This window comes from Pelobates fuscus, chromosome 5 (genome assembly GCF_036172605.1).
Source record: "Pelobates fuscus isolate aPelFus1 chromosome 5, aPelFus1.pri, whole genome shotgun sequence".
NCBI lineage: Eukaryota > Metazoa > Chordata > Amphibia > Anura > Pelobatidae > Pelobates > Pelobates fuscus.
In genome coordinates, this window is record NC_086321.1 from 292,746,622 (window position 1) to 292,770,585 (window position 23,964).

General features: G+C 45.6%; 1 protein-coding gene across 2 annotated transcripts in view; it reads left to right on the forward strand.

Annotated features, from left to right (window-relative positions):
• LOC134611511 (colorectal mutant cancer protein-like) overlaps positions 1-23,964 on the forward strand; it is a 159,472-nt gene that overhangs the window by 88,614 nt on the left and 46,894 nt on the right. For both annotated transcript variants that reach the window (XM_063455447.1, XM_063455446.1), the window contains exon 8: positions 4,596-4,728. In XM_063455447.1, the coding sequence (XP_063311517.1) occupies positions 4,596-4,728 (133 nt within the window). The remainder of the gene's footprint in view (positions 1-4,595; positions 4,729-23,964) is intronic.

Below are 23,964 nucleotides of genomic sequence, written 5' to 3' on the forward strand. Positions count from 1 at the left end.
ACATTACACGGTCTGCAGCTCTGCGGAGCTGCAGACCGGAAGTAATGGCCACCGGACCACCAGGGAGCCTACTGGATCACCACGGAGTAAAGGTATGCTCTCTCTCACCCCCTCAGCCTCACCACCCCCCCACCACCCTTCCACCACCTTCAGCCTCACCACCTCCCACCACCCCCGACCACTCTCAGCCTCACCACCCCCACATCACCCTCAGCCTCACCCCCCACCACCCCCCACCACCACCCTCAGCCTCACCCACCACCACCACCCTCAGCCTCAGCCCCCACCACCATCCTCAGTCTCACCACCCCCACCACCCTCAGCCTCACCCCCACAACCCTCAGCCTCACCACCCCCGCAATCAACCGCCCTCCCTCACCATCACCCCCCTTCTCACATTACCCCCCTCCTTCTCACATTACCCCCCTCCTTCTCACATCACCCCCCCCTCACTCTCACATTACCATCACCCCTCTCATATCACCCCCCACACCATCACCCCCTCTCACCACCACCCCCTACACACAACATACTTCAAGCAGCTACCCCATACACACAGGTTCTCAGACAAAAACGCAAACAGGCTCACAGAGACATACATTCACACACAAGGATACTCTCTGTCAGACACACTCTCAGGCACATACACACATAAACTGTGCATCAATGTGTATATGTGACACTTTTTTGTTGTGAATGCCTCTGATTTGTCAGATTTAAATGCTTTAAATGCCCTTTTCTTATTTTTAATCTCTTTGTTTGCTAATCCCACTAAGCCACATTTCAGTTTGTTTCTTTTGTATTTAATATATACTAAGAAATGTACCTTTCTAATATTTGTTTAAATATATTCCATTTATCCTTGGTGCTTTTTTCCATTAAGAGTTTATACCAGTCAATGTATTATAAAGCTGCCCTTATCTTATTGAAATTATATGTTTTAGTATACCCCATGTGCATTTGCTTATTTCAGCTTTCTTAAAACAAACAGTATATTGTGATCACTATTTCCCAAGTGCTTCCTTACTTGAATATTGGTCAAAAGAACAGCTTTGTTTGTTATAATCAGATCCAGACAAGCATCCTTTCTAGTTGATGCTTGTACCAGTTGTGACTTGAACCTGAACCTAAATAATTGCCCATGAATTATTTGTTGAAAACAAACTTATACAGTGCCAGCTGTGAACAGAAGGTGGCAGCATAATACAAATAATACTGGTTAACCTATACAAATGAAACACATCAATGATACCAAGTGATTTGCATTATCTCTAACCACTGGATTCACTGTCAGTGGCCAACCTAATGTGGTGCATCCATCAATATAATAAAGATAAGACACACCTGCTTTTAGTATTTAGAATACAATACAGTGTATTTAAAATTAGATATATCTACATATATCTACATTACCGGTTAATGAAATAAGGAGAAATATAATAGAAAATTATATTAAAGGGACGCTATAGGCACCCAGACCATTTTATCTCAATGAAGTGGTCTTGGTGCCATTCCCTTCTGCCCTGTTTTGAATGGCAATGGCAATGTTTTATTGCAGAGTTGACCAGCCTCTAGTGGTTGTCATTATTTCAATAATAGTCACAATCTGATTTGTGCAGCGTGTTTTGCCGTGCAAGCACATTAGCCTACCCATGCTTTTCTATGTAATAAGGTATATTATTATAAGTAATAAGGTATATTTGAGCCCCAGGAGGGCTCCTCAAAGCTACAGAATAGTGCCTGTGATCTGTTGGATTTAAGGAGATATGTATGATATCAGATGCTTTATTGAGCTCATCAGTCAACAAAGGTAAAAAAAAGTGTCATTTAAATCTGCTCCCAGGATTACATGGGTACCAATAAAACTGATAGATTTGTAGTGTAGCCATCACAAAAGAAGGGCTGTTTTGGGTTAAATTAGACTACTGTTACAAATTTGTCATAAAATCCCCCCATATAAACAGTGTATTAAGCCACAGACTTCATGTACAACATTGTTTAGAATGTCATTAGTTATACTTATGTATGGCTCGGTTGTTCCCTTTGTCCTCCTACCTTTTCCTGTTACACATTTGACTCCATAATAAGGTGAAAATGGAAAGAGACCTATTCCAAGTAAGTATGACCTACCTTAAAGATGGTTTAGGCAAACTAAACTCTGTAGTAGCACTTACAAAGGGCCTGGTGTTATCAGATTAAACTGACCCCTTTTCCCAACCCCCTGTGCAGAGTCATAAAGTCTGGAGGCTCTACAATATTGTATACAATATCCCATATTGTCCTCTTCCAAGGTGCTGTTTACCCCTTGGAACTTGTTTGATAGTGAGAACTCTTTAAAGTATGTACATTGCCTTACATTGTGTAACCAGATCTATTCACAACTAGTTATATGTATGTACTCATCAAAACATATTATTCCTTTTATATAATTATATCATTACCCTATTAATATTAATATTATTATACAAACCATGACGACAGTTAAAATAGTATTTGGAGATTGCAAATGACTTCTTACAACGTGTTGGTTCACAACTCTGGCTTGTTTGTTTTTATCTTCCATGATTCCTACGGGGGTAACCAAAGCTTATGTTCTGAGGCTCAATGTGTTTTCATCTGACTTTTTATACAATAGCAAAAGTCATTGTGTCATGTGGTTGGACATTTTGGTTGGTGTCTGATGGCATGCCTGATGTCTTAGTGTGGCAATTTGGATGGTTTAATCCTTATAAAGAAGGGTGAGGTGGCCAATAAGCATTGGTGGAGCAGCTGAAACCGTATTGCTGGTGTTGAGACACGCATTAGGGTTGGGCAGTGAAATCAGATCTCACTCAAAACATAGCCTTTATATTGAGGTTCAGCACCATTTTACCAGTTTTTTTTCTGCCAGTCCAGAGCCTTTTATGGCCAGCCATTGAGTTCATTCATTGATCCAAGTTCTGCCCTAGCTCCTGCCTTTTCTCTCTGACCTCAGTACCTAAACATCTACATGTGTCAGTAGACAGCAAAGCCCCAGAGATTGCCCAACATACCTGTGACGGAACGTCATCACTGATTGCCATGTACCCGCTGTCTGTTCGTGTGTTTCCCTGTGTGTTTCCCCATGTGTTTTGTGTACTGTGCTTTGTTTCCCATTCGGGAGCGTTCATATGAATGGAACCCATTCGTCTCCCGAATGGTGACCACCCCGGTACCCCATTAGAATGTTCACACCAATCAATTAGAACGTTCGCACCTATAACATACCTGCAAAATCTCAAGGGAAGTAATTAATGAGTGCTCCCCTGGGGGCCGCCATTTCGTATAGAGAAACGCCAACCGGGGGGGCATTCGTATCCTGAAAGGAGACTCTTCCCTTGTGGGGGTATTCGCATCGGAACTCCATTAAAGGGGTTCCTGAGGTTGGTGGGGACACCTCTGGGGTACTGGTTGTTTGGGCGGGGGATCGCTAAAGGAGCATAATCACTATCTAGGCTGGTGGCTGCCCAAAGGAGCCAAGGAGAGAATCCCTGGAATTGTAAGTCATCCTCCCAGCCGCAGAGTCCTGCTGGCTGCTTGGAAATCAGTGCCTGCCAATAGGAGAAGAGCTACCATTCAAATTGGTTTGTGCCCTTTCTCCCGATTGGCTGGCGAAACACCTGCTCTCCCTGAGTACCGATTGGTGCAATTTGGTTTGCGCCCTTTCCCGATTGGCGGGCGGAACAGTTCCCCTCCCTGAGCACCAATTGGTGCATATTGGTTTGCGCCCTTTCTCCGGATTGGCTGTTGCTTGGTTTAGGTGCGAAGTTTGAATTCGCCGGACTAAACCAAGCAACTCTGTGAAACTAATTGCGGGGATGTACAGAGCCTCAAGCCTAGACTTTATACAATGATTTCTCGAGCTCTGTACATCCGATAGCCCCGTTATTTACAGGGATCCGAGTTGGGACCCGGGGCTATCCAGGAATGTATATTTTATGTGAACCCCTTTTCCTTCCCGATGCACAGAGCCCCCTAAGTTTCCCCCATGTATGAATTGTTACCTATTGTCTGTAAATATTGTGCTGTTGGTATCTCCCAGAACGGGAGATGATTATCTGTAAACCATCCCCCTCCAGCCTGGGACTGAGAAATTTGTACTGTAACTTGGCTGTACCATGTTTCATTAAACAGATCAGTTGAGCCAGTGTTGTATTCCCTGAGCTGTGTCTCATCCAGTTACTGGGGGGAAATGGGTCTCTTGCTATTCTAAGGGGTTCCTGAGTGACTGAAGGAAGAGATTAGCGGAGGTAACCGGTCGGGTTACCCGGGGTCCACTACAATGCCTCCATCCAAATTTCAAGCTGCAGACAAAGATGGTTGAGGGTAACATCACAGGCTGGGCTCCATCACACAAGAAAAAAAAGAACAAGAAAAGTGTATTTTATTTCACCAAATTAATATACATTAGTTTATTGTGATACAGCCAGATTGGATGTATCACATCAAAGTAACATTAGCATAAAAAACATTAGCATATAGAAAACTAAAAAACATGTAAAGATTTTTTTTCACTGAACTAAAATATCTAATCAATATTATTGCTTTATAACCTCTCTATTTTTATTTCTACACAGGTTGGAGTTTGCTGCCCAAGGATTTAGAAATTAAGACCAAACTGTTCTTGATGGAAGTGAAAAAGACATTTTGCAGAGAGGGACCAAATTCAGAAGTGAAGAAGAAAGATACAGGAAGCCCAGCAATTATTAGGTATCTGTACTGCCAGTCACCTTGTGCAGGGAGGGAAGTGACACACAAAGAGCCTAGGTGAAGAAAGGGACTCCCTATAGGATTGGGGGGGGGGGGGGGGGGGAAAGTGATACATAAAGGGACTGGGGATGAAAAAGTGACACACAAAGTGATTAGGGAGGAGAAGGATACACACAAAGGGACTGGAAGAGGAAGTAATAGACCCACAGAAGGGCTGGGGAAAATAAGACACAATAGGGTTGTAAGAGACAAAGGGGGTAGTTAGAGCCACACAATAGTGGGTTGTAAAAGACACACCAAGAGGCAAAAGGGGGATAAATACACTAAAGGGGTGTAAGACCAAAAAGCCAGAGAAGATACACTAAAGGGGGTAAGACATTCAAAAAGGAGGTTGAGAGACACAGAGGCGAAGACACATTTTGGAGGGGAGTGGCAAAATGCATCTTCACCTATGTAGCCAAAAATCCTAGCACTGGCCCTGGCTTTTACTTCATGGATAATGAGATGGGGTAATAACATATCCTCACCTGTAAGTGTGAGGGTCATTACATTTTCTATTAGGCTGAATTCCCAAGTATTTCTGTAATGTAGCAATGCCCCTGGCAATACATAGCAATATTTTATTGTTCAGTATATAATGATCAGTGTAGCGGTTACCCCGTGTAGCAGAGGGGTTTCAACCGGTGGAGGGTGTCCTTTTCCCGATCAGTGAGGAGGATTCTCAGCATCCAGTCGTATTCCAAGTGAAGAAGCTCTTACAAGAGCTTGTTTGAATAGCTGTATAGCGGTTACCCCCAATAAGAGACAGGACTCTAGATTGAGGGTGAAGTAGAACTGATGTTTAATGGCAGGTACTCTGCTTTTATGCAGTGCTTCCCTGCAAGGGAGACGCCCACAGACAATTAGGCATTAACCAATTAGATAATGGTTACATCCCACAGATTCCCTCCCCTCTGCTTGGGAGATAATTGAGTTTCTTACTGTATCTACTCAATTATCTCCAAGCTAAAACTTATACATTTTTATAAATTTTTATAACTTTATGATTTTGTATCACACATGAATAAAACTTATAATTTTATGAACCACACAACTTAGAGATATTGAAAAAGTCTCTTTGGACCGACCGCACGCCTGTTTGCATGCCCAAAACAGTTCCACAGATTCAGGCTGTGTGGTCGGTCTATTTCTGCCTTGAAAATTGACAAAGTCCCATGCGAAGGTGGCGTTCGAATAGTCGAACACCCTTCGACTTCTGTCGAAGCGTCGAAGTAGAACGGGGTTAAACTTCTGCGGTGGTCGTTAGTCGAGTGGCAGTCTATTTCCCATGAAAAGATGACAAAGTCCCGTTCGTACGGGTGTTCGAATCTTCGAACGGGACTTAGTCTCCAGCCGCGGTGTCGAAGGGTAGGGGAAGGTACATTAAAATGGCCGCCGCCACATGTTTGATTGTCTAATGGCGGCCACTTCGACTACTTCGGCACTTCAGCTGTATCCGAAGTGCCATATCAAACGTACCCATTCTTTGCACAACACAATTAAAGGGCCAGAAACTGTTTTTGTCTTTAAGTGCAAGGCAAGGTGGATGATGGGACATCATAGAATAAAACAAAGGGTAGAGGTTCCCAGGTAACATGGACGTTGGCTGATACAACATAGATTGCAGATCCAATGCAAAACAGGGGGATCTGTTACAATCAGCTACAACATTAAAACCACTGACAGGAGAAGTGAATATCGTTGATAATATAGTTACAATGGTACATGTCAAGGGGTGGGATATATCAGGCAGCAAGTGAATTTCATGTGTTGGATGTATGATAAATGCATGACCAGACGACTGGGTCAGAGCATCTGTAATGGCAAGTCTTTTGGGATGTTCCCAGTCTGCTGGTGTTAGTACCTAAAAGTTGTGCAAGGAAGGACAACCAGTGAAATGGCGTTAGTGTCAAGGGATCTCAAGGCTCATTAATGCACTTTAGGAGCAAGGGCTAGCCTGTCTGGTCCGATCACACAGAAGTCCATTTCGGCATACTCCTCAAAACCTCAATACTAAAACAGGTAAAGGTGAAGATCCAAGATAACCTGAATAATTAATTACCTTTTTATTTGAGGAAATCCAGCTGTAAAAAACCTTTGCTGGATGTATGATTAGCCTGATAGGTTTGACATATAACTAGACTGTGATCTAGGGAGTGTTCGCAGATAAGATATGTATAAAAAAGAAGCTATAGATGTAGAAAGGTGTATATACAGCAAAACATGTACACAAATCTCTAGTAACACAGTATAGCTGTATAATAAGTGATGGCCCTTAATAAAAAGGGGGTGGCCCATTGTCCCCCCAACACCCACCCATTGGTGGTGGGTGGGGCCCTAAGTAGGGATTAAACCTATTGTCCGCCTCTAGCCCCCACCTATTGGCAGCAGGTGTGGACGATAAATAATAAAGTGGGGGGTGGACCAATTGTCCACCTTAGCCTCATCCAATGTCAAATTATAATTTCATAAAAATTACCCACCCCCATGGGTAGTCCCTGGTCCCTACCGGCAGTTTGGGATTTCAGGTGGGCGGTGGTGGGTTCTGCAGATTACACCTGGCATGCCTCGATGGCCGTGGACCAAGGCTGGCAAGGAAGACCCTTTCATCTCCCCTGACAGCTGAGTCAGCCCTGCTCTTTCAGGCTGGTGAGGAGATATTTCAGTCCACTGGCACTTAGTTCCAGCATAGAGGGAAGGGCCTGGGAGGCTCTGTGTTCCTCCCACGAGCAGGCTGTTTAGAGTGTGCCCGTGCGTTACCATGGTAAAGATACAGTGCTTCACTCGCAGGAGGACATGTTGACGCTAAAGTGAACATGCCACGACTGGACCACCAGGGCTTGCAGCATTATGTCCCCCCTCCCTGGTAGAGACATTAAGATAGATTTTCACATATCACTCACCTACACACTGCATAGACCCTATGCACCCGTTACATACACACACACACACACACACACACACAGACATACTGCACCCCTTACACACACACAAGGACTGCCCCCCGCACACACACACACACTTTATCCCTCACACACACTGCCCCTTCACATACACTGCACCTCTCTCACACACACTGCTACCCTCACACACTGCTACCCTCAGACACACACACACACACACACACACACACTGCACCCTTCACACGCACACACTGCTTCCCTCCCACACTCTTTTCCCTTACACACCGCACCCCTCACACACACACAGCCCCCCTCACCCACACACTGCCACCCTCACACACTGCACCCCTCACACTCACAGCCCCCCTCAACCACACACTGCCACCCTCACACACCGCACCCTTTACACACACACTGCCGCCCTCTAGAAAATTACGTGGAACTGACAAAGTCATGTTCCCTGTCCTAATGTTAAAGTGATTTTTCAGAAAAATGTTTCTTAAAAGGGCTTCATCTTAATAAAAGACAATCTTTGACGCAAAATAAAGGATCTGTACATTTCTTTAGTACCTGTTATTAGAACAATATTTATTTATGCGTAGATGTAGAAGCAGCAGTGGAATGTTAACTGTACAGCCTTTTTCTAAGAAGCTGTATCACTTGACTGTGGTATCTAGACAGCAGTATAGTGCTTGATAGTTTGCTTTTAGTGGCAGACGATTAATTATTTCAATTGCGAACAAAGATGAAATGACTCAAGCATACTGTGCTCTATGTATTGCTCTGCAAACAATCCAACACTCCATATTTTCCCATGGAGATGACAATTCTAACATTCTTTCCTCTTGCTTCTTTTCAAGAACATTGTATTTTTATAACTACATTTACCTGCTATTATTGATGTTATAGGGTTATTTGATAAGTACATATTTCATTTTTTTGTTATTTAAAGGGACACACCATGTAGTGGTTCTGGTGTCTATAGCCTGTCCCTGCAGGCTGAGCAATGTAAACACTGCCTTTTCAGAGTAAAAGACAGTGTTTACATTCCTGCCTTGGAACACCTCCAGTGACAGTCTGCATGGAGATGCTGATTGGCGCAGTGCTGTGTTTTGCCGCGCATGCGCATTAGCCTCTTAATGCTCTCTAATGGGAAAGCATTGGATTGGCTAAGATCAAAAGGTAAGCAAACTCACCTTTTCCATGCCATTTCCATAATGTCAGGAATACATGTTTATATTCCTGACACTATAGTGTTCCTTTAAATCCACAAAATCCATAAATTCTCTTCACCTCTCATAGTCTAAAAAAAATGTTAATAACCTATTGCCATATATGTAAGAAGATATTAAAACCTGCAAACTTGTGATATTGACATTTGCAAAAGAATACAGTGAGACTATTATGGTAGGTATATTCTTGAAACTTCAACTTTAAAACTTTACTTACCTTTTTCCTCACCACACCACTGCTCCTCCTGAGACATTACATTAGGCATTAGAATTAGGCTTCTAATGCAAAACGTTCCATGGGAAAATATTGAGTCATGCTGACAGCCACTACAGGTAGACTTAAAGCGGCACTGTCATGCCGAATCCCGTTTTTTTTTTAACCCCCCTCCCGCCTCCACTACATCCAATCGACCCCCTAGTCACCCCCAAATGCCCCTAAGCCCCCCACATTACCTCTTTTTAATTCTTTATCTTCTGCCCCGATCTTTATTCAGGGCGCCGCCATCTTTGTGTGGGTAGGTGAAGTCCCTGTGGACACGTCATCTACCCACACTACACAGACTGTGAGATTCCCGCACATGCCCAGTGAAACACCTGGACATGCGAACGGGAATTTCACCTATTCATTCATTCATCAGACAGACGAATGAATGAATAGAAAAAATCAGATGAACAAACTAACACTGTGTATCAGTGTTAGTTTGTTCGTTCAGTTTATTACAAGGAGGGAGCTACCGGCGTGCAGCTCCCTCCTTGTAATATGTAACTATAGAAGCGGCAGGGAGCAGAGCTCCCCACCACTTCATAAGCCCCCCATGTCCCCCCCTCACTCTATGGGGGTCAATATGACCCCCATAATAGCACAAGGGAGATTAAAATCTCCCCAATACCGCTACTCGCTATACCGCGAGTAGGGGCATGTCCCCTAAACAGTGAGCAGCCTGTGGCTGCTCACTGTAAAAATAAAATAAAATGGTAATAAGTAGGTCCCCCCCCCCCGGCCCCCACCCCTGCGCGGTGGGTGGGGGCCCTAATAAAACAATAAGGGGGGGGGACCTATTGTCCTCCCCCCCGGCCCCCACCCCTGCGCGGTGGGTGGGGGCCCTAATAAAACAATAAGGGGGGGGGGGAACCTACTGTCCTCCCCCCCTGGCCCCCACCCCTGAGCGGTGGGTGGGGGCCCTAATAAAACAATAAGGGGGGGGACCTACTGTCCTCCCCCCCTGGCCCCCACCCCTGCGCGGTGGGTGGGGGCCCTAATAAAAACAATAAGGGGGGGGGGACCTACTGTCCTCCCCCCCGGCCCCCACCCCTGAGCGGTGGGTGGGGGCCCTAATAAAACAATAAGGGGGGGGGACCTATTGTCCTCCCCCCCGGCCACCACCCCTGCGCGGTGGGTGGGGGCCCTAATAAAAACAATAAGGGGGGGGGACCTATTGTCCTCCCCCCGGCCTCCACCCCTGCGCGGTGGGTGGGGGCCCTAATAAAACAATAAGGGGGGGGGACCTACTGTCCTCCCCCCCTGGCCCCCACCCCTGAGCGGTGGGTGGGGGCCCTAATAAAAACAATAAGGGGGGGGGGACCTACTGTCCTCCCCCCCGGCCCCCACCCCTGAGCGGTGGGTGGGGGCCCTAATAAAACAATAAGGCCCCCACCCACCGCGCAGGTACAAACAAAGTACCGAATTGCATCCTAACACCAATGGAGAAACAGTGCTCATTCTGTTAGGATGCAATTCGGCAGTTTTGCCGGCGTTCTGTCTAAGTGACAGGACGTTCGGCAATACTGACAGGAAGCATTGTGGGAACAGGGAGGAAAGCTAGGGATCATGGGAAAATTGCTCTGACCAGCGGAAATGAATCACACTTTGCTCCTCCGCTGGTCAGAGCTGGTCAAGCGGAGGACTCCCATAAGACAAAGAGTCCCTACTTTGTCTTATGGTTTTAAAGAAAACTAAAGACGACAGGAAGAAAAGAAGAACAGATCCTGAGAGAGGGGGAGAAGAGGAAGAGATTGAGGAAAGGTAAGTTCGGCATGACAGTGCCGCTTTAACCCTGCAAAATCATACTGACTCACTACAGTCTGTAATGAATGCTGCTGCCAGGTGGAATTTTCACTCCATTCTCTACTCTCACACCTCACCCCTCATCAGCCCTTACATTTGTTTCCTGTACCCTATAGGAGTCAATTCAGAGTACTAACCTTTACCCATAAAAATCTTAACAACCTTGTTACACTGGCGGATCCAGAGCCTTGTCTCGGGAGGGGCACTCATATATAATTTAAAGAAACAATCCAGGCACAATAACCACTACAGCTCTCTGTAGTGGTTATGGTGCCAGGATGCCGTGGTGCCCTCCCAGAGTAAATAGTCAAACCGTTTAAGAACAGTTTGACAATTTACCTGGGGTCTGCCAGGATAGGGGCTGTAGTATGGGGATAGGGCCTCTAGGTAGGTAGGTGTGTGACTGTGTGTGTGTGTGCACAGTGGGAGCACTGTGTGTAGGATGGGCATTGTGTGTTTGTGTGAGTGGTGTAGTGTGTGCATGGGAGCGCAGTGTATATATGGGGTGCAGTGGGAACACTGTGTATGGGTTGTAGTGGGGGCAGTGTGTGTATGGGAGTTTAGTGGGGGCAGTGTGTGTATGGGGGGGTGCAGTGGGGGTAGTGTGTATGGGGGTGCAGTGGGGGTAGTGTGTGGGGGTGCAGTGGGGGTAAGTGTGTGCATGGAGGTGCAGTGGGGGTAAGTGTGTATGGGGGTGCAGTGGGGGTAAGTGTGTGTATGGGCTGCAGTGGGGGTAGAGTGTGTATGGGGGTGCACTGGGGGTAAGTGTGTGTATGGGCTGCAGTGGGGGTAGAGTGTGTATGGGGGTGCAGTGGGGGCAGTGTGTGTATAGGAGTTGCAGTGGGTGCAGTGGGTGTATGGGGGTGCAGTGTGTGTGGGGGTGCAGTGGGGGCAGAGTGTATATGGGGTAAGTGTGTGTATGGGGGTGCAGTGGGGCAGTGTGTGTATGGGGGGGCAGTGTGTGTATGGGGGGGCAGTGGGGGTAAGTGTGTGGTGGGGCAGTGTGTGTGTAGTTGGGGGGGGGCGGCTAATTAAAACAGATAAGTGTTGGTTTTTTTTTAAATTACAAAATATGCTTTATATCTCCCCTCCCTTCTTACCTTTGCCCAGGGAAGGGAGGATATAAAGCATATTTTTATGTATTTAAAAACAAAACAAATATTTGGAATTACTATTATAAATATTATCCCCCCTCCCTTCTTACCTTTGCCCAGGGAGGGGGGATATCCATTCTGTGTAGCCCTGGTGGTCCTCGTGGATAATCCCTGGCGGTTCTAGTGGGGAGTGAACTCTAGCCTGCACCTTGTGGGCTAGAGTTCACTCTCGCGAGAACGGAGCGTTGCCATGGTAACCGCGGCAACGCTCCGTTCTCGCGAGAGGAGATCCGGCGGAGCTGCAAGCTAGAGCTCTCGGGTCTCCTCTCCCTCCAATGCCGGCCGCCCAGCAATGTGCCAGCGGACTGGAGAGGGAGATCTCTGATCTCCCCTCCGGTCCGTGAATGCACCCAGCAGGATCCGCTCTCGGGGGGGGCAATTGCCCCGTTGCCCCCCCCCTGGATCCGCCACTGCCTTGTTACATTACTTCACTAATTCATAGGTCTGCCCTTCCTCGGTCTCTCTGCTCTACCGTTGACCTTCTCCTGTCTGCTGCTTGTACCCTTACTGCTTACTCACACTTTTAGGACTTTACAAGAATGGCTCTATCTCTTTGGAACAGCCTGCCTATTCCCATCAGACTCTCCCCTAGTCCTCAATTATTTAAGAACTTCTTAACTTTAATTTACATACCTGTCCATTGCTCTCACACGCTCCACTCTCACATTCCAATTCTGATACTTCCCCACCCTGCAGCTTGGTTTCTACCCCCTAGGCTGCCCTCCCTATTTTATACCCCACCTTCTCTAATTTTTAAACTCTTTTGAACAGGGTCCTCATCAACCTATTGTTCCTGTAATATTTTGTAATTGTCCAAATAAGATGAAGCTATATAAATGGCAATGATGATTAAAAAAAAACTGCATTGTTTTCAATTGCAGGGTTAAAATGACATGACCAATGCACCAAGACCACTTTATTGAGATGAGGGTGTTCTGGGTGAATATAGTATCACTTTAAATCATATGAAAAGTTCATCCGAAAATATTAAATCAAGGCCTATAATAAAAATAATCAAGGTTCAAAGCGTCCACTCACCCACTAGCCATTGGTGAGTTGAAATTCCACTCTGGTGAGCTGAAATTTAGCTGTGGCAAATGAGCCATGGTACTTGCTGCAGAAGCTTTTCAACAGTGTCTGTATGAATAATTCCTATGCTTATTAAGAGTGGGATTAAATAATAATAATAAAGCTATGCAGGGCCGGATTAACATAGGGGCTGATGGAGCTGCAGCTCCAGCGCCAGGCCCATGGAATAGGCCCATTAAAAAAAAAAAAAATACTTTTTACTATAATTTTTTTTTCTTCTATATACTACTCTTAGGTTTGCCACCTGACTGGTATTTTAAAGCACAGCCGATATTTGAGCCTGCCTGGCCGTGACGGTAATACCGGCAATATAAATGCAAATATTGAACTCAGTATAAATGGAGATTACTCTGTAATACCAGCACCGGCCAGTAGGGGTCACTGTGTATGGAGAGAGGCAGGGATAGGAAGTTACAGCATCTCCCTGCCTCTCTCTACTCACTGATTCATGGGGGAGCAGCTACACAGCACAGGGAGTCCAGACAGCAGCTCCCAGCCTGCAGAGACAGCCTACAGCTCAGGTATGTGAAGGATGGGGGGAAAGGCCGCAGGGAGACATAGGGACACTGAGACACTAGGAGACACATGGGGACACTGAGACACTAGGGGACACTGGGAGACGTGGGGACACTGGAAAACATGGGGACACTGAGACACTAGGGGACACTGAGACATGGGGATGCTGAAACACATGGGGAGCTGTGAGACATAGGGAGACACATTGGGACACGGAGACACTAGGGGACACTGAGACATGGGGACGCTGAAACACATGGGGAGCTGTGAGACATAGGGAGACACATTGGGACACGGAGACACTAGGGGACACTGAGACATGGGGACGCTGAAACACATGGGGAGCTGTGAGACATAGGGAGACACATTGGGACACGGAGACACTAGGGACATAGTGTCTCCATGTCTCCCAGTGTCCCCATGTCTCCCAGCCAGTGTCCCTAGTGTCTCAGTGTCCCCATGGCTCCCCTAGTCTCCCAGTGTCCCCATGTCTCCTAATGTCCCCAAATGTCTGTGTCCCCATGTCTCCCAGTGTCCACATGTGTCTCAGTGTAACTATGTCTCTCAGTGTCCCTATGTCTCCCAGCCAGTGTCCCTTGTGTCTCGGTGTCCCCATGTCTCAGTGTCCCTAGTGTCTCCGTGTGTCTCAGTGTCCCCATGTCTCCCAGTGTCCCCATGTCTATGTCCACAAGTGCCCCCATGTTTCCTAGTGTCCCCAAGTGTCTGTGTCCCCATGTCTCCCAGTGTCCCCAAGTCTCCTAGTGTCTGTGTTTCCATGTCTCTGTGTCCCTAGTGTCTCCAAGTGTCTGTGTCCCTAGTGTCTGTGACCCCATTTCTCCCAGTGTACCCAAATGTCTCAGTGTCCCCATGTCTCCCAGTGTCTCCATGTCTGTATCCACAAGTGCCCCCATGTCTCCCAGTGTCCCCATGTGTCTCAGTGCCCCCATGTCTCCCAGTGTCCCCATGTCTCTCAGTGTTCCCTAGTATCCTACACACTGAGACATGGGAACACTGGGAGACTAGGGGACTGGGCGACATGGGGACACTGACACTGTGATACATAGGGACACTGATGCCAGGCTGGCCTTCCAATTCTTTGAACAGACATGTTCGCCCCTTTTGGCAGTTCTGGTCACGTGATTCACATCAGTGGCCCACCCTTTTACCCTGCCCATTGACTTCCTGCTTCACAGAACACTGCTGTTAGGGGGTATGGATTTACTTGAAAGATGAAAGCATAAATTAGATAAAGAGATTAGCATAGAGTATGTGTTTTCATATAGCGGCATCCTTTGAGTTTCCCTCCAACACCAACTCCATCAGATACATGACACTTGAGAGGTATGACTGTTTTAGTGTTTTTGGTCAATAAGATTCTTTAATAAGGCCCCATCATAATTGTCAGCACCAGGCCCACTGGGCTCTTAATCTGGCCCTGAAGGTATGTAAAGATTGTTAAAACCTACCTGTTAGCCAACAGCCAACAATATCAATGCTCTTATGGGATTAATGCCATCCTTGGACTCAGATGTATGTGTGTGTGTGTGTATATATATATATATATATATATATATATATATATATATATATATATATATTTATATATATATATATATATATATATTTATATATATATTTTTTATCAGTTTTATTAATTTATAGTTATGTATGTATATATATATATATATATATATATATATATATATATAAAAATATATAGAGCTCCTGCACTCCAACTTTAAATCAATAATTACCCGGTGCTCTGGGGGCTGGTGTATATAAAGCGAAAAAATACCGGCACTCCTGGGCTTTTCAAAGTATATTCTTCTTTATTCAGAGGAAAACCACATCAACGTTTCAGCTCCGATAGAGAGAGAGATACATATATGTATCTATAACGTCATTCTAAATTTATTTTTATTTAAATATATATGTATAATAATATCAAAATACAGTTAGAATGAAATTAAACCGGTATATAATTGTTTAAAAACATTTATAACACTCGCAGTTTTTTTAAATGTTTAGTTTAGCTTACATTTCGTTTAGTTTAGGGCGTTGTATTTAGGGCATTATTCACTGGCCCTATACCACCTACTAATATCCTCCTAGGAACTGAGGAAAAAAAATGTCTTCCAATTTCTTTCCAATTGTGAAGAAAAGGAAGTGGAAGTTCCAAGCACCCCAGCCTATAACATGACATATCCAGGATGTCCTCTTTACAATACAACAGGGATTGATAGAGTAGCTCAAAATCATAAAAGGAGATGCATGTAAACAAAATGTCCAGTACAGAGGACACAAGTTAATGGGCAGGATCTAAGAAGGATATAGCTGTAAATAAAGAAAAAAACAACAACCATGGACTCTATCACTGATCGAAGCTCCCTATACTGGTTTACCCTCAACAACTTCACAGCCTCTCTCATGATTGGACCATTTTACCAGATCATGACAGCCCTCTGGGCCCGTGACAGTAGGGAGGCCTTTAATTATTAACAATTTTTTTTAAAGATACTACTGAAAGCTGATGGAACCAGGGAACACAGAGAAGGGGGTGGGCATGGGCGTAGGAACCCAAAAAAATCTGGGGGGGATAGCATTTTTACTCGCCGGGTATATTCTAAAACTAGGAGTTGTTTATCCCATTGTACAGCGCTACGGAATTTGCAGTCGCTATATAAATGATTAAATAATAACATTAAAGGGTCACTACAAGGAAGGGGTTTTACTTACCCAGATACAGCGCCGGGATCCTCCTGATTAGAACCACCCCTACCCTTCCCATGAATATTAGAACCACCCCTACCCCTTCCATGCACAAAAGAACCCCACCTACCCCTTCCACACATATTACCCCCCTACCCCTTCCATGCATATTAGTACCCCCCTAACCACTTCCATGCATATTAGTACCCCCTAACTCCTTCCATGCATATTAGAACCCACCCTACCTCTTCCATTCATATTAGTACTCCCCTAACCCCTTCCAATAATTTTTCTACCTCCCCCCTCCTCCCATCCATATTAGTAGCCCAACAATAATTACCAAAAAGAACGCGCTAAATTAATCTGTAAATATAAAGAAACAAATAATGGTGCAGACCATCTGGTAATAATAATATGGGGAAAAGGAGTTGTATGTAAAAAACTCACATGTCCCAGAGCCCTATCACCCCTGGCTCTGGGTTTGAAATGCTCCTTGGGAGAGGGGATATTCCCACACTGCAGGGTAGTCAGGAGGATATGTCCACTGATGATTCTGTTGTGCTGTATATAAAAGGAAAGAAGGGCAGGACCTCCAATTGAATAGTATCACAATTCGTTTTATTGTATAAAATAGGTTAAAAACCCTTACTTTGGATGTGGTGGGTATAAACTCGCAGAGTCACCCACATAAAAGCATAAAACACATGTACTCGAAAAAAACGCTTCCTGGTTGTAGTCCGGTCACGTGATCGCTTCCGGGTCCGCCCTCCAATGACGTCCGTGTGACGCGTTTCGCCCGCCTCCACAGGCTTCTTCCGACAACGTCATGGGGTTCCAGTCTTCCTTTTAAGTCCATAGTGCCGCCCTTCTCTCGCCTCATTGGCCGGGGGGCGTGGTTTCGCACAATCTTTTTTCTCAATCATTCAATTACACACTAATAGACTTCATAGACTTAACCCCTTCCAGCACCCACACTAAAACGGTTATATTCAGTGCCACATATTAAAAACAGAATCATCCAAGTGATATTAATCACAATTATTTCTAATGCATATATAGACCATATCTAAGTTATTCCACATAATGATTTATCAAAGAGACATCTTCTTACTTCATTAAATTAAGTTTTTAGGTATACACAATGGACATTATACGAGGGTAATTAATAAAAATTGCAAATTCTATAGAAATTATATAAAGAAGATCAATTCTAGACAGCAGGAAAAGCCTTAACTTTTTCCATATCCCTTAAAATAGACAGTGCAAATATATATTTTATACTCATTTCTAAAGTATGCAATTATTATACTAAATACAGACTGGCATTATTACAGAGTGCCTGCTGATTGAAAAAGAAAGGTTGGAAAAAAAACAGACATTATAATTTATTCACAAAAAATGACAGATTTCAAATTCTCCATTTAAACCCCTAGGGAACAGCGATTTCAATTTAAACACCCACCTCATTTCTTGTTTTGACAATTTATTGTCCAGATTTTCACCCCTCCAATTTCTACTAACTCTTTCCATCCCAATAAATTGCAATTTGGTAACATCTCCCTGATGTTTGTGAATAAAATGGGAGGATAGGGGGTGCTCCTTAAAACCTCTTTTTATGTTACGCACATGCTCCTCAATACGAATATGCACTTGCCGGGTAGTTTTACCGACATAGTGCATATTGCACGGGCATGTGAGAACATAAATGCAGTTAGTAGTGTGACAAGTTATCAATTGTTTCACACTATATACTTGTTGTGTATTGCCCCCTATCAGTTCTTTTTTGACACACTTAGTGGCTCCCGTGGTTCTGCACGCCAAGCAGTATCCGCATTGGAAAAAACCCACATCTTTATTGAGGAAGTTCTTATTTGAATTTTCTTGTCTAAAGCTACTCTTTACCAGATGGTTCTTAATACTCGGTACTCCCCTGTAGATGATCCTTGTTTTTTTCGAAATTATCTTATCCAGCAGGGGGTCCTCCTTTAAGACAAACCAATATTTATTAATTATATTTTTTAAATCCTTATTCTTCCCTGAATAGTCAAAAATTAGGGAAACTTCATTCTTGTTACTATTCTTTTTATTTTTATTTTTAATCTTTTTACTTGATTTGTCTAGTAGCTTTTTCCTGTCTACTTTCCCCACTTCCTTATGGGCCTTATCCAGTAGAGTCCTAGGGTAGTTTTTAGCTGTGAATTGTTCTACTAACTTGTCGATCTGGCTCTCGCAAGTTTCTCCACTCGTGCAGTTTCTTTTTCACCTTAACATCTGCCCTTTGGGGATGTTGTCCAGCCACGGGCCATAATGGCAGCTGTCATAAAAAATGAAACTGTTAACGTCCACCTTCTTGAAGAAGGTTTCAGTATATATTTGATTGTTGGAAATAAAAATGCGTAAATCCAAAAAATTAACCTGATTATCACTGTGGTCCATAGTGAGCTGAATCCCCCATGAATTGGAATTTAAATGTGTCAAAAAGGCAGTAAGCTCTTCTGCAGAGCCCCTCCAGATCCAGAACAGATCGTCGATGTAACGGCGATAGGTGACCAGGTTCTGCACCCAGCCATGACCACCATATATAAAGGATTCCTCCCAATATGACATGAAAAGGTTTGCATAGCTGGGTGCGAACCTAGTCCCCATCACCGTCCCAAGGATCTGTAGATAGAAAGAGTCTAGGAAATAAAAATAGTTATTAGTCAAGATGAGGTGGATGCCCTCCAAAATAAATGCCTGTTGATCCGAAGATAAATTTGAAGCCGACAGAAAAAATTGGACGGCCTCCATACCCTTGGAATGTGGAATAATCGAATAGAGTGATGATACATCCGCCGTTACGAGGATGTCACCATCCCTCCACTCGACTTCCTCCAATATTTGGAGAATTTGACTGGTGTCCCTTAAATAGGCTTTCGTTTCTTTCACTAGGGGCTGCAGACATAAGTCGATATACTCCGACAAGGGGGCTGACACCGAACCTATCCCAGAGATAATGGGCCTCCCTGGTGTCGGTAAAACTACCCGGCAAGTGCATATTCGTATTGAGGAGCATGTGCGTAACATAAAAAGAGGTTTTAAGGAGCACCCCCTATCCTCCCATTTTATTCACAAACATCAGGGAGATGTTACCAAATTGCAATTTATTGGGATGGAAAGAGTTAGTAGAAATTGGAGGGGTGAAAATCTGGACAATAAATTGTCAAAACAAGAAATGAGGTGGGTGTTTAAATTGAAATCGCTGTTCCCTAGGGGTTTAAATGGAGAATTTGAAATCTGTCATTTTTTGTGAATAAATTATAATGTCTGTTTTTTTTCCAACCTTTCTTTTTCAATCAGCAGGCACTCTGTAATAATGCCAGTCTGTATTTAGTATAATAATTGCATACTTTAGAAATGAGTATAAAATATATATTTGCACTGTCTATTTTAAGGGATATGGAAAAAGTTAAGGCTTTTCCTGCTGTCTAGAATTGATCTTCTTTATATAATTTCTATAGAATTTGCAATTTTTATTAATTACCCTCGTATAATGTCCATTGTGTATACCTAAAAACTTAATTTAATGAAGTAAGAAGATGTCTCTTTGATAAATCATTATGTGGAATAACTTAGATATGGTCTATATATGCATTAGAAATAATTGTGATTAATATCACTTGGATGATTCTGTTTTTAATATGTGGCACTGAATATAACCGTTTTAGTGTGGGTGCTGGAAGGGGTTAAGTCTATGAAGTCTATTAGTGTGTAATTGAATGATTGAGAAAAAAGATCGTGCGAAACCACGCCCCCCGGCCAATGAGGCGAGAGAAGGGCGGCACTATGGACTTAAAAGGAAGACTGGAACCCCATGACGTTGTCGGAAGAAGCCTGTGGAGGCGGGCGAAACGCGTCACACGGACGTCATTGGAGGGCGGACCCGGAAGCGATCACGTGACCGGACTACAACCAGGAAGCGTTTTTTTCGAGTACATGTGTTTTATGCTTTTATGTGGGTGACTCTGCGAGTTTATACCCACCACATCCAAAGTAAGGGTTTTTAACCTATTTTATACAATAAAACGAATTGTGATACTATTCAATTGGAGGTCCTGCCCTTCTTTCCTTTTATATACAGCACAACAGAATCATCAGTGGACATATCCTCCTGACTACCCTGCAGTGTGGGAATATCCCCTCTCCCAAGGAGCATTTCAAACCCAGAGCCAGGGGTGATAGGGCTCTGGGACATGTGAGTTTTTTACATACAACTCCTTTTCCCCATATTATTATTACCAGATGGTCTGCACCATTATTTGTTTCTTTATATTTACAGATTAATTTAGCGCGTTCTTTTTGGTAATTATTGTTTTGCTTTTCACAATTTCTTGTGCATTGTTTTTGTGAACGCTGCCATATTATCTGCATGGGATTTTAGCGCTCACACATTGGTTATTGCATATTAGTAGCCCCCCTAAACCCTTCCAATTATTTTTCTACCTACCCCTCTCCCCCTATCCTTATTAGTAGCCCCCCTAACCCTTTCCAATTATTTTTCTGCCATGTTAACTAACGCCAGTGCTGGAGTGCCGCCGTGTTTACATTAAAAGGCCTGCAGGGACAGGCTATAGACACCAGAACCACTACATTAAGCTGCAGTGGTTCTGGGGACTATAGTGTTTCTTTAATGTGAGGTAAATTAGAGATTAGTGCCACAAATAATATGCTAGATTGCCTACTTACAACCAGATGAGGATGGTGATGGGCTCTAGCTGCCGTCTGGCTCCACTGGTCTGGTGTAGAACAGGCTCTCTGGAGGCTGTTTGTAACTGGTCCCAAAAATCAATGTTCTGTGAGAACGGGAAGCAGCTCCATTTTTGGGGGGCCCTTTACACAGCTCAAGGTCTGGGTCCCAGGGTCCACCTTCACGTTCCACCAATGAGTTTGTTCACAGGGGGTGGAGTGTGTAGGGGATGTCCTGATATGTGTGTAAGGAATGCATTGTGTGAATCTGTGTTTGTATGTGTAAGGGCTGCAAGGTGTGATTCTGTGTATGTACGGGATGCAGTGTGTGCGTCTGTAAGGGGTGCATTGAGTGTGTGTACGGGGTGCATTGAGTGTGTGTAAGGAATGCATTGTGTGTTTCTGTGTGTGTAAGGATTGCATGATTGTGTGATTGTGTGTGTGTGTGCACGGGGTGCATTGAGTGTGTGTAAGGATGAATTATGTGTTTCTGTGTGTGTAAGGGTGGCATGATTGTGTGAGTGTGTGATGGATGTCAATCTCTCTCCCTCGTCACTCTCTTTCTCCCCCTCCCTCCCTCCCTCCCTCGTCACTCTTTCTCCCCCTCCCTTGTCACTCTTTCTCCCCCTCTCTCCCCCCTCCCTGTTTCTTTCCCCCCTCCCTGTTTCTTCCCCCCTCCCTGTTTCTTTCCCCACCCCCTCCCTGTTTCTTCCCCCCTCCCTCCCTGTTTCTTTACCCCCCCTCCCTCCCTGTTTCTTTACCCCCCCTCCCTCCCTGTTTCTTTACCCCCTCCTCCCTCCCTGTTTCTTTACCCCCTCCTCCCTGTTTCTTTATCCCCCCCTCCCTGTTTCTTTATCCCCCCTCCTCCCTGTTTCTTTATCCCCCCTCCTCCCTGTTTCTTTATCCCCCCTCCTCCCTGTTTCTTTCTTCCCCCCTCCCTCCGTTTCTTTATCCCCCTCCTCCCTCCCTGTTTCTTTATCCCCCCTCCCTGTTTCTTTATCCCCCCTCCCTGTTTCTTTATCCCCCCTCCCTGTTTCTTTCTTCCCCCCTCCCTCCCTGTTTCTTTATCCCCCCCTCCCTCCCTGTTTCTTTATCACCCCCCTCCCTGTTGCTTTTCCCCCCTCTCCCTGTTTCTTTATCCCCCCTCCCTGTTTCTTTCTTCCCCCCTCCCTCCCTGTTTCTTTATCCCCCTCCTCCCTCCCTGTTTCTTTATCCCCCCTCCCTGTTTCTTTCTTCCCCCCCTCCCTCCCTGTTTCTTTATCCCCCTCCCTCCCTGTTTCTTTATCACCCCCCTCCCTCCCTGTTTCTTTATCACCCCCCCTCCCTGTTGCTTTTTCCCCCCTCTCCCTGTTTCTTTCTTCCCCCCGCCTCCCTCCCTGTTTCTTTATCCCCCCCTCCCTCCCTGTTTCTTTATCTCCCCTCCCTCCCTGTTTCTTTATCCCCCTCCCTCCCTGTTTCTTTATCCCCCCCTCCCTCCCTGTTTCTTTATCCCCCCTCCCTCCCTGTTTCTTTATCCCCCCTCCCTCCCTGTTTACTTATCCCCCCTCCCTGTTTCTTTCTTCCCCCCCTCCCTCCCTGTTTTTTTATCCCCCCCTCCCTCCCTGTTTCTTTATCCCCCCTCCCTCCCTGTTTCTTTACCCCCCCTCCCTCCCTGTTTCTTTCTTCCCCCCCTCCCTGCTTCTTTATCCTCTCCCCCCTCCCAGTTTCTTTATCCCCCCTCCCTCCCTGTTTCTTTATCCCCCCATCCCTGTTTCTTTACCCCCCCTCCCTGTTTCTTTACCCCCCCTCCCTGTTTCTTTCTTCCCCCCCTCCCTGCTTCTTTATCCTCTCCCCCCCTCCCTGTTTCTTTATCTCCCCCCTCCCTGTTTCTTTATCTCCCCCCCTCCCTGTTTCTTTATCTCCCCCCCTCCCTCCCTGTTTCTTTATCCCCCCCTCCCTCCCTGTTTCTTTATCTCCCCCCCTCCCTCCCTGTTTCTTTATCTCCCCCCCTCCCTCCCTGTTTCTTTATCTCCCCCCTCCCTCCTTGTTTCTTTATCTCCCCCCCTCCCTGTTTCTTTATCTCCCCCCTCCCTCCCTGTTTCTTTATCCCCCCTCCCTCCCTGTTTCTTTATCCCCCCCCCTCCCTCCCTGTTTCTTTATCTCCCCCCCATCCCTCCCTGTTTCTTTATCTCCCCCCCATCCCTCCCTGTTTCTTTATCTCCCCCCCCTCCCTCCCTGTTTCTTTATCTCCCCCCCTCCCTCCCTGTTTCTTTATCTCCCCCCCCCTCCCTCCCTCTATGTTTCTTTCTTCCCCCCTCCCCTACCTGTGTTGTAGCGTGGCCGAGCTGTGTACTGTCCGCGGGTACAGGGAGCTTTTGTTTCCTGTATCCGGCGGACTAACAGGAAGTGCACACTCAGTGTTCACTTCCTGTTAGTCTGGCCGGGTACAGGAGACAGATGCTCCCTGTACCGGCGGACTATACCGCGCTCGGCCACGCTACATTGAGGGAGTGACAGGAGGGAGCGCTGAGCGCTTCCCTCCTGTCAGCCCCTCTCCTCTGGCTGCGCCCGGGCGGTGAGCCCTCATGGACGCACCAGCCCGGGCAGAGCTGCAGCCGCCTGAGGCTCTCTGCAGAGCGCTCGGGCGGCTGCAGCAAAAGGGGGGCCGGCGGAGCTGGGGGGATTTCCCCATTACCTGCCCCCCCCGGTTCCTACGCCCATGGGGGTGGGCACTGAAGCTTCCCGTTGCAAGGGAGGTGATCATTACCTCTGTCCACATTATTTTTGCAAAGGATTAATATTAGACGAGTGTGCCAGGGGTGTAA